The 12,098-nt window shown below is 39.4% G+C and overlaps 1 protein-coding gene across 1 annotated transcript in view; it reads right to left on the bottom strand.

The window, feature by feature from the left end:
* The window catches only part of csmd3a (CUB and Sushi multiple domains 3a), a 437,506-nt gene that overhangs the window by 130,509 nt on the left and 294,899 nt on the right, over window positions 1-12,098 (bottom strand). Inside the window, exons 38-42 of the mRNA XM_051721095.1 lie at window positions 11,951-12,055; window positions 7,121-7,239; window positions 4,255-4,324; window positions 1,708-1,824; window positions 750-959 (exon numbers count right to left, since the gene is read on the bottom strand). Coding sequence (XP_051577055.1) covers window positions 750-959; window positions 1,708-1,824; window positions 4,255-4,324; window positions 7,121-7,239; window positions 11,951-12,055 — 621 coding nt within the window. The remainder of the gene's footprint in view (window positions 1-749; window positions 960-1,707; window positions 1,825-4,254; window positions 4,325-7,120; window positions 7,240-11,950; window positions 12,056-12,098) is intronic.

The following is a 12,098-nucleotide window of genomic DNA, read 5'->3' as shown; positions in this document are numbered from 1 at the left end:
TATTTTCAGAAAACAGTAAAAAAATTTGGGCCACAATAGAGCGCAACAGTGTGGTTCCAAAAGAAAAAATCCTCATGATTAATCCCAATTATTTTTTATCCTTTGATGGATTGATTTTCAACGATAGCTTATAAACCTTTAAAGACAGACCTACCGTGAGATCCGAGGTAGTTCATCAATGGTATAGCCTATACATCAGTTGAAGCCATCAGTCAACTTCATTGTTTTAAAATCGTGTTCCTGGTGAACAACTACATTACCCATGGTCCAGCAGAGAGATACACCAATCAGAGAACCCCAGCCAACAAAGCCAGCCAAACAAGTCCAGCAGCCAGTGCTCACTTCCATGACGCACTGTGAATGAAGCAATCGAGTCGGTCTCTCTACACCCTCAAACTACTTATATATTTGTATATACTGGAATGCTTTTCAGTAAACAGGCACTGTTGCGCTCTATAGCACTAAAATCTCCTCACCTATTAATCTCGTATTTTGGGCTTGTTTTGTCAGAACATGTTTTCCGAAGTTTTCTGACATTTAATTTTCAACGTTTAGTCAACTGAACGATTGCATCAAAGAACCCAAAATGGTCACCGACTGGACTGACTTGCTTTAAAACTCACTGTGACTGAACTCGAAACGAACAAAAGGTTATATTCTCTCCCCTGTTATGATCAGAAAGGATCCAATGGTGTGTGTCCACATCAACAGATGAAGTAAAGGCCTCAAGCAGGTCTAATCCGTCTTACCCTCGTAGGTGATGTGGAAACCTGCTTTGTTTTGGGAGTAGTCGCTGTGGAACAGTAAGCTGGTTTCATGAGTCGTGCTGAAGAAAGATTCTGGTACAACAGGCCCACTGAATCGATCGATCACAGAGCCTGAATCCAGTGTCCCGCCACGGACTTCAAGGTAATCGTGCACAGACTCCGTGGAGAAGTTGAGGAATTGCAGATGAATTCCTGAAGCAAAAACAATACTAGGATGTTTAAAACCTGTTGATGCTCATTTACCCCACCCATGGTTTTGACTATACTTTGCTTAAATGAGTACACATTTACTATATAGTGTGCTGTTCAAAATTGTTCATAATGTTGACAAATTATACATCATGCACATCAACCGTTTAAAGTACATTTTAAGAAGAAAACGCCTGAGGGTACATTTTGAGGTTTCAAACAATCCTTCAAACAATCTTTTGTATTTCATTGTTATTCCATTTTGTCCAAGGCTGCATTTTGCACATGCTACAAAAACTGCCATGGGAAGTCATGTGTATACCCTAAGGAAAGACAATTGTTGGCATACATTAAGACTGAAAAGCTGCTCAGATCATCTGATGAAACAATGTTTGAGTTCAAATTGAAATCTCTGACTTTCGATTGCAGATTTTGGTATCTTGGCAAATCTGAGTACAGTTTGAGACATTGTTGAGATTCTGAAACTCTGGAGGCAACACATATTGTATGAGATTACTGGGGTCTTTTTATTCAAGACAAACATTAAGCAAAAGACTCCATATGTTCTCCATTTAATATTGCTGTCTAGAAGCATCAATTGAGTTATTATAGAGATCTCATTTGTGATTTTTCTTCCTTATGGGTAGTCACACTCTAAAAAGGGGTGGAATGTGACAATAAAATAGATTACTTATTTGTAATTAGTGAAATAAAGATGAGAATTACAGCTTTAAAGTTACAAGATACAGACCAAAGCCAACAGGAAGTTTAACTGTCCAGTTGCAGTCGAGTCCACTGGGGTAATTTCCAGGAAAACCAGGGCTTAGAATGACTCCATTTAGATCGGACAGGAAGCCGCCACACTGAGCTTAAAAGACAAGAACAGCCATGCACACAGTCAATAAACATGTACAGAATATGTGGTTCTCAACTGGTGGGCCACGACCCTCATATAGGGTCATGAATAGCAGGGAAAAAAACAGAGAACATGCCGAGAACATGAAATCATCGAAATTCAAGAGACATTTAAAAACCAAAATGGTTGTTGAATTTTCTATTCAGCCCATGTCATGTTAAGAATTTGAATATTTTTGGTCTTATGCCGATCATGGTAATGATACTACATTTAAATGTTTGATTTTAAGGACATAGTTGTTTACTTTTGTACAATAAACAATTTGGTACTGAGTTGGGTGGCCACTTGATGTAAAAAGTAAAATGTGGATCCTGAAGCAAAACCAGTTTACAGTCTTGCGCCATGTAAAACACAACATTACCCCAGGGCAGTGGTTCCCAACCCTGTTCCTAGAGGCCCCCCAACACTACACATTTTGGATATCTCCTTAATCAAACACACCTGATTCAACTCATCTGATCATTAGTGGAGACTCTAAGACCTGTGTCAAAAAGGAGATATACAAAATGTGCAGTGTTGGGGGGCCTCCATTACTAGGGTTGGGAACCACTGCCTCAAGGTCTTTAAGCATTTTTTTTTTTCAAAGTATTCCCAATGGAAACATTATATCAAACAGATATTCATCAATTCCAAACTCCATTATGGAATCTAGTGATATGCAATATGAATTCATTTGCACATACAAGCAAGAAACCCTTGTGTTCCTTGTATATATGAATAATATTGTAATGATGTGCAATCAGGAATATAAATGCTTTAAAATGCTAATGGGATAAATGTGCTACATTCATTTTGAGGTTAGGAGAAAACTGATACACAGGTTATGTTTTCTTTAATGTTTTTAAATGGGCGCCACCAGAATTTGTGTGGACTGAAAGGCCAATATTAAAGCAACTACTTCAAGCCTGATTGAAGTATATACTTTGATTATATTGCGGAGTGTGTGTATATCTCCCTGTGTGTTTAGTTGTCTTTGCATATATCATATTGGCAATAGTGTAATGAATGGCCTCTCTGAGCAAGTGTGTCCATTAAAGTACTTTAGAAAAGCAATTGAAATGTCAATAGAGAACATTGAACGGTCTGTTTACACCACAGGAGCTCAGATCAATTAAACATCAAGTGTTGCTATTTAATCACAGCACTGCTGAACTTCACCAACACCCCCCCAATAAATGAATTTATATAAGAGAATGATTAATTAATTAATTATTTAAATAATACAAAAGTAATAATTAATTAAATAGTAAAAAATAATAATATTACAAGGTGTTAAAAAGAGAATTATATACTCTCAATAAATAAAGTGAAAATAATCAAATAAAATAAGTCAATAGTAAGAATAATTAAAATGAAATAGAAACATTTTAATAAAATTACAAGGTTTTAAAAAGATACACAGATTATGCTTGAAAACAAGGGGAAAAAAATAACTATTTTCCAATGGGGTATGAAAAATAACCTTGATTTCTCTTTGAATTAAGTTTATTTTCATATAGGTTTTTCTTGTTGATTTCTCTCAAAACAAGACCTAATGTCAGTTTGCTTCTTAAGTAATGCATTTTAAGGATGTTTAAATGTTTGTACTTAAAAAGTCAAGACAGAAATACTTAGAAAATGACATCTTAATGCAAAAAGAATACCAGTTGACAAAAAAAAAAAAAAAACTATACCCCTAACATCCTCAATTTAAATATTCAAAAACATTATATTAGAAAAATCTAATATGCCACCTATCCTGGCTAAGTTCTATACGGTTTTTAAAAAAGATGACCAAACATCAAAAAGTTTTGGATATGAATAATGCATGCAAGTATAATCAAATAGAGGCTATTTCAAGTATCGTCATTGCCTGGAAAGTACTTTCTTAGTTGAATTCTATTCTTCTGTTATATTCCTGTGCAAAAAAGCCATTTCACCAGTTACTCCGGGGGGTTTGTCACTGCTATTAGTGGTCTGTGAGTCACTCTGTATGAAAAGCGCTTGCTTAATGGCAAGTAACCTGGGCACGATGGTGTTATGGCCAAGAGAAATCATGAGTATATGAGACAAGGAAGTGGGGTTTAAGGATAAAAGATTTGAACAAAAGAGGAAATAACAAAGCAAGAATGGACTGAATAGCACATCTAAAGATCTAGCTTAAAGAAAGCTTTTTCATAGTCCATTTTATTACAAAGAACACACCACGACTGATCATCTACGGTTGGTACATTGTAATGAAACAGCTGCTGCATTGAAATTGAATAAGATGAAATGGCAGGGAAAAACTCCTGAAGTAAGGTTGTTATGACATACTAGTTTGAATATTTGAGATTACAGAGAATTGAAGTAGAGTTCTCACTGAAAAGGTCACATAAGTAGAATTACGTAAAGGAAACATACCCAGACAAAGAGGTGCTGGATAGTTCCATCTTCTCACAGGTCCTGGCATGCATGTTATATATGCACTTCCCTGCAAGGAGTAGAAATGAAGATAGGTATTGACTTCTTCATGGAGCTCTCACCAATTCTGAAGAAAAATCAATCACTTGTAGAAAATGTATCATTCATCGTGCTCTTCTGAGAAGTGAAGGCAAAATAGCAAAGCCTTGACACTGGGAATGCATGTTATACAGCATACAGTAGAACTGAGAGTTAGACAAAGAACTTCAAATTACATTTTTTTGAGGTTTTTATCCATCAACTGATTAATGTGCTACCAACAGTGTTGAAACCTAACAACAGCTTCCTCTACAAAATAGATGTAAAATACCAAGCAGGCTTCTGCACAGGAATCGTTCTTTTTAACCTGTTCATTTAAATGAATAGTCTGAACAAGAGACAGAAATATTAAAGAAATATTACAAAAATTTTATAAGACAAAAAACATATCTATATTTTTAAATATAAAACTATCAGATGGCATTTTTTGGCAAACGGAACAGTTTTTATTTTATAAACAGCACCAATAAAACTACATAATGCAATCATTTAAATAAGTTGAAAACAAAACAGCAGCATTTAGCAAGAGTTTCTGATAATTTTTTTAGCGAAATAAAATTTTTCAAAAAGCCACTTTTCGTATTGTCTAAATGTTTAATTTGTCTGTTGTCACCAAATTATGTAATTTATTTTAATTGTCTGAATTACAATAGTTTTTTAGGCCTATATATTATATTTCTGATTATTTAAATTATTCTAAATAACCTTTATTTGGTGGCCTTTCTCAGTAAATATTGGTATGTGATTAATTTTGATTAATTAAATTAATTAATCAGCACATTCTGTCATTCATATCGATTGGCAGCTCTAATTTATATATTTTTTAAATATATTACTATAAGATATATTTTCTTTCTTTTCTTTTTTTTTTTCAAACAGAGCAGTATTTATATCATAAACAGCAAATGAACAGATAAATTCACACAAAATACTAATAAAACTAGAAAAATATCATTAAAATAAATAAATAAATAAATAAATAAAACATAGCAGCATTTAACAAAACTTTCCACTGCAAAATTGACATAAAATCAAGGCAAGCTTCTACGCAGAGACTAAATGAATCATATTGGTTTACTTGGTTCATTTAAATCACTCAAACAAACCAATTTACTAAAGCCAAGTGTACACGACTTGCAGATCACAAATCAGATCACAAATGTAAAACCAAGACATCACCGTTACATCTGGTCGTCTCTTTTGACCAGTTGTGTTCGGATTTCGAAAGAGTCTCTGATTTCATAAGGACTTTCATCAGTCATTACCTCTGTGTTTTACTAAATGAAAATAAAGCGCAAAAAAGTAAAAGACAAGAAAGCGCTTAAAACTGGTGTGAAGTATTCGCAAACATGACGCTTAGAGCAGAATTCATTTTTATTCATTTATTTTAGTGCAATACCTGTAATTGAGCTTCTGATGTGCATGCTGCACATATCTGTGTCCCTTTTGTGCATGTTCATACATTTGTTTTTTATTTTCCAATCGTACGCTTGTTTCCCTTTAAATCTGCACATAACCGACGAATGCGACGGATGTTACAGCTGCCTTTAACGTCAACGCATTTCAAAAGGATAGCATATATATCAAGCTGTTTTGAAAACTGTAGTAGTGTCTGGGACTAGTCTCGGCCTGTCGCAGGAGTGTGCACAAAACAATACCGTTTGTCCTGATCGCAGACCACTCGCCGACTCAAAACATCAAAGGAGACGAGCTTGAGTCATGTAGTGTACACTAGGCTTAAGACAAATCAGACCAACGTTTTGTTTGTACGACAGAGTGGACATTTTAGGCGAGCGTGTTTGATTAATACCTCAGTTCACTGCTTTAAAATGACAAAAAAACAGTGATGTTGCGTTTTGTCATGTTACACCACTAGTCGTTGGAAAAAGTCAACACAGTCTCATGACAACGATTTTTACAAGATGGCATAGTCGTAAGATATCTTACGACTTGATTCATACAAAAAGGTACAACTTTCATTCCCATAAAGATCAACCAATACACAAACATAATTTCAAGGCATCAAAATTTAGCTGGCCTATCCAAAACGTTATTTTTAAAAAGGAAACGTCAGTGGACGCATTTCCATTACTTTCATTATTCCATATTTATTTATGCAATAAAAAAGTCAATAACCTGTAACATGCTTCCCTCGTCTTATTCCAAATTCGATATTTTCTTTCTTCCATGGTACACTTAATTTATTTCCTTATTAACATCATGGTTAGGTTTAGGGTTTAGATTTAAGACTTAAGTTAGAAGATAAATTTTAGTTGTAAGAACGCTTTTTCAAACCTTCAATGATTCTCTTTCTTCTGTGGTACACAATCATGGTTAGGTTTAGGGTTTGGGTAAGTGGTTAAACCCTTAAAAATCATATTAACATTGTTCATTGGTTTATTTTTCTCTATAGAAGTAAAATTTGTAAGCTTTTGTACAAACCAACTTTAACCAACCAACGATTCCTTAAGATTTCACCATCTTGTACTATTATTTCTACTTGTCATTAGGCAGGGTTGGAAAAGTAGGTCATTTCTGCAAAAGCTTCATGATTTGTAAAACAGCTGAGACACTGTCGCACAACTGAAAAATGTAGTTGCTAGTTTTATTTTGTTACTCCTCGAAACTGGCTGCCAATTACATAGGCAACATAGCGTTGGAATGACAAAACAAACTGGAATGAACATAAATGTCTTCCATTATTGAACCTGAGAGAGTTAAGCTTCTGTATCATTGCTACAGTATATTAAGTTATGAATTCACCTACCTTTACAGTGTAGCCTTGTTCACAGTGAAATGAGACAACATCACCCACAAAGTAGCGGTCGCCCACTTTCACGCCATTGCTGGGGGTTTGAGGTTCCGGGCAGGAGTCCAAACCTATTGCTTAGGACACATAGAAACTCTCTTCATTTGTCAGAATGCAAATGTTCCCAAACACTAATGGAAATTGATTTGTATTTCACATGGCAAGATGCAGAAGAGTCCCACGGGAGGAATGAGTCACAATAAATATTGTGTGGTGCATGCTGTGGTATTTGTACAATCAAACGATTCAATTAAATTTTGCACTGATTCTTGAGTAGTGGAACAAAACCGGCCAGAGAAGAGAAAAACAAGTTTGTGTGTCATAGATTGATTTTATTTGTATATACTAATCTGTTAAACCAACACGTGTGCAAACTCCTACATTTTCTGTTTTCTCACAACATGTGTGCTTTCCTTGCTGTAACTCATTATGGGTCAACATTGTCAGGCACAATGTGTCAAAGACTTATAATACGTATTATATTAATGATATTATTAGTTATATTAGTTCTATTAATAATAATTGTGGCTATTGATAAATGTAGCATTCACTTTAATAAATAAATGAATTGAGAAAACAAAATAATTTCAAACTGATTTTCAGCTCCATAAATAGAAGTTTCGGCACATAAAAACTTTCAGAGTTGGCAAAATCACAAAATATTTTGCATATCACACAAGTATTTCATAATGCAGTAAACATGTTGTTCCCTATCTGTCACTCACTCGACGTTGTGTCGATGTAGTGACACTAGGGGTCACTCTTGGGAGCCGCAAACACCTCTGATTTTGAAAAAAGGCCAATGGGAATTGGCGAGTGGAATTTGCATGCCACTTCCCCGGACATACGGGTATAAAAGGAGCTGGCTCGCAACTACTCATTCAGATTTTCTCTTCGGAGCCGAACGGTTGCATTCAGTACACTGAATTCAACCCCTCCAATACTCACTACAAATTGCTGGATCTATGGCGCATTTCAGCGGCTTCTCCCCCTCTGCACCTGTGGAGTGCAGAGAACGCCCCTGGGCACTTCGGCAGAACAAAAAGAGTATATATTCTATCTAAAAGAGTGGCACTCACGGAACATCTTTTTAAAGATGCCTTTCCGTTTGTGTATTATTCCTGGTTGCGGTCGTTATCTCTCCACTTCTGATGGCCATGATCGCTGTCTTACGTGTCTGGGCGCTGCCCACGCGGAGACATCATTCGTGGATGGGTCATGTCCTAATTGTGAGAACATGACTATGGCAACGTTGCGGTCGCGGCTTTCCTTCATAAGAGGACAAGCCACCCCAGCGGCTCCCCACCTCTGTCCTTCTACCTATGGGTATGAGGCAGTGTCGGTTAGCACTGGGGGCGATTTGGGGACTTCAATGGGAGCACCTCCGCCAGGTAACCCCCCACAGACCTCCCATTCCTCAGCACGCTCGCTTTCCCCGATCGGGCTCTCGGATGAGACCGCCGGCTCGTCTGAAGGCGAGTTAAACCTCTTATTCGGAACCCAGGAAGACGATGAGCTCTCAATCGCAGCATCGGAGAGTGGGTTCATCCAGCCTGATGCGAAGGCTTCAGCTGGGCTTCCTCCTTCGGGTATGGTCGCCCAGTCTCAGGCCAACACGGAGCTGATGGACATGCTTTCCCGGGCGGCCGCGAGCGTCGGGCTAGAGTGGAACCCTCTACTTTCCCCTGAACACTTGCGGCTCGATGATTGGTTCCTGGGCCCAGAGCGCCGCTCACGGCCATGCCCCGCCCCGGTCCCTTTCTTCCCGGAGGTGCATGAGGAGCTGACGAGATCATGGGGGGCACCTTTTACTACCTGATCCCGGTCTTTCAGCTCCCCCGCTCTCACTACCCTCGATTGTGGGTCGGCCAGGGGGTATTTGGTGATCCCCCAGGTGGATAAGGCGCTCACGGTGCACTTGTGCCCGCAGAGTGCCGCCACCTGGCGCAGGCGCCCAAAGCTCCCATCCAGGGCCTGTAGGTTTACATTGCCGTTGGACAAGCCGCCTCCACCCTGCACGCCATGGCTCTCCTGCAGGTACACCAAGCCAAGGCGCTAAAAGAGCTGCACGAGGGTAGTTCTGACCCGGGATTGATGCAGGAACTGCACTCGGCGACCGACCTCGCTCTCCGGATGACGATGTCCACCCAGGTGGTCCAGGAGCGCCACCTTTGGCTCAACCTGGTCAAGATGAGAGAGGCTGACAAGGCACGGTTCCTTGACGCCCCCATTTCCCAGGTTGGCCTGTTCGGCGACACCGTTGAGGACTTTGCCCAGCAGTTCTCGGTGGTGAAGCAGCAGATGGAGGCTATTCAACCCGTCTGCTAATCGCCAAGGGCGTCCTCCTGCAACAACAGCACTGGCTCTGCCACAGCCCGCCCCCATGGCCCAGCCCCGGCATGGAGTACAACACAGGAAGCAGTTGCCACCCGTCTCACGGCCGGCCGCCAAGAACCCAAGGAAGGCTTCGAAGCGCCGATGAGACGGTCAACCCAGGGACAAGGAGACCTGCTTCTATGGAGCTGGTAGACAGACCACTCCATCCCCCGGTGGAGTGCCGGGAGGAGAATCTTTTGTTTCATTTTATTTCGCTGCATGCCCAAGAGGCTGCGGTACCTAAAAGTTCAACAAAAGAGCGGTTTTCTTGTTCCCTGGGTCACATATCCAGTGCGCATGGCTGTTGTCATGACCGCCGTCCACCGTCCCATTTCGGCAGGTTTGGTGCTCCAGCGGCGGGCCCCCCGCCCCTGCACGCCCAGCTGTGGCATGAACACGCACACACCGGGTTGGTTCCGATGGACTGCGGGGACTATATTCCTCCTCCCCATCCCCGGCCAATCTTATGGTGGGTATCAGGAGCCAGGTAAGTGCTTCGATGTCCCTGGACTCAGCACGGCCACGGGGCTCGAGCCCCTCAGCGTGGCGCCTCAGGCTCCGCCCCGCCACGAGGTCCCACCTGCTGGTACGTCTGACGTGATTGTCCCTTTGGTCCCCCTTGCCCGGAGTTTGGATGTGCGGCTTGCGCTCTCCAACCCGTCGCGATGGCTGACCCAGAACGTCCGACTCAGCTACGCGATTCAACTCGCCAGGTGCCCGCCCATGTTCAGCGGCGTCTGCTTCACTTCGGTGAAGGGCGAGAATGTCGCTACCTTGCGTGCGGAGATCACTACCTTTCTACGGAAGGGTGTGATAGAGCCTGTCCCTCCGGCCGAGATGAAGAAGGGGTTTTACAGCCCCTACTTCATCGTACTGAAGAAAGGCGGTGGGTTGCGGCCAATCTTGGACCTGCGAGTACTTAACCGGGCTTTGCACAGACTCCCGTTCAAGATGCTGACGCAAAAACGCATTCTAAAGAGCGTCCGGCATCAAGATTGGTTTGTGGCGGTAGAACCAATTCCCATTGGCCTTTTTTTCAAAATCAGAGGTGTTTGGGGCTCCCAAGAGTGACTCAACGTCTCGTTCCCTCCATCAGGGAATGGAGGTTATGAAAGTAACCAGGATGTTTTTCTAGTACACTAGATTCTTTTAGGGCATAGTAGTAACATTTGTTTAAAAATACATATTTATATTTCTGGGTTTTTTTTTAAGTTTAATATATATTTTATTCTATATGAAGTGTTGAGTTAGGGTTTAACAGGTGATTTTAGGGGTAGAGAGCGATAATGTCATAATTTAGATAAAATCATAATTTAGATAAAATAAATAGAAAATTAAATAAAATGGTACATCTGCGTTAACAATGTTCTAGTGATGTAAGTGGACATGTTGCTATTTAATAATGGTAAATAAATAAAACCAATAGCAAGTAAAATTATGGGTAGGGATGGCAATCGTAAGGAACATGATTCTGGTTCCTCTTAAAGGAAAATTCAGTGTGCAACACAAGTTAAGCTCAGTCGACAGGAATTGTGGCATAATGTTAATTACCATAAAAAAATTATTTAGACTTGTCCTTTCTTTTCTTTAAAAAAGCAAAAATCGAGGTGATTGCGGCACTTACAGTGGAAGTGAATGGGGAGAATTTTTGGAGGGATTAAAGGCAGAAATGTGAAGTTTATAATTTGATAAAATCACACATTAATTTTTCTGTTAAAACGTGTATTATTTGAGATGTGAAGTTGTTTAAATCATTGTTTTTGTTATATTTGGCTATACGGTATTACATCGTCATGACAACAAAGTTGCAAAATTGGATATACAGAAACTGTACACAAAAAAATTATAATATTTGATTTTATCACACTAAAATCATGTTAACACGCATATTGTTTACGCATTCTGGCTATACTTCTGAAACAGTGATTATTTTAACATTTACAGTTTGGCCCCATTCACTTCCTTTGTAAGTGTCTCACTAACCCAGATTTTTTTCTGCTTTTTTTAAAGAAAAGGACAGATGATATTTTGTGGTAAACAACATTATGCCACAAATTCTGTCAACTGAGCTTAACTTATATTGAACCCGGAATATTCTTTTAACGATTCTGATTCCTTAACAATTACATGAACAATTATTTTAGTACTTTTGAGGAAGAAAAGTATGGTGAGTATTTTAGTATTGTGATCTGTCTGCACTGGTAGAAGAATGCAGGTGCATCATTCGGTCACTATATATATATATATATATATTTTTTTTTTTTTTTTTTTTTTTTTTTTTTTTTAAAATGAACCGTTTCTGAATAAGAACCGGTTTTTGGATTCCAACCCTATTTATGGGTCATGTTTTGCCCCATGTCTCAAGTCAAGTCGCACAGTCATTTAAATGGTACAAGTGAACAGTCATTATACCTGTATATTCCAGGTGAAAGCCTGCTCCAGAAACACTCATGTCGGTCTGAAAGGTGAGGTACAGATTGTTGGATGTTGTATTTAAAAGGGGTGGAATTGTGGTCCCTAGAAGAATTAGAAGAATTAGCATTAGAATTTTTTATTTTTT

This window comes from Myxocyprinus asiaticus, chromosome 16, assembly GCF_019703515.2.
Source record: "Myxocyprinus asiaticus isolate MX2 ecotype Aquarium Trade chromosome 16, UBuf_Myxa_2, whole genome shotgun sequence".
Taxonomy (NCBI): Eukaryota; Metazoa; Chordata; class Actinopteri; order Cypriniformes; family Catostomidae; genus Myxocyprinus; species Myxocyprinus asiaticus.
Note: the sequence above shows the minus strand (reverse complement) of the source record. Positions and strands in the feature narration are given on the sequence as shown.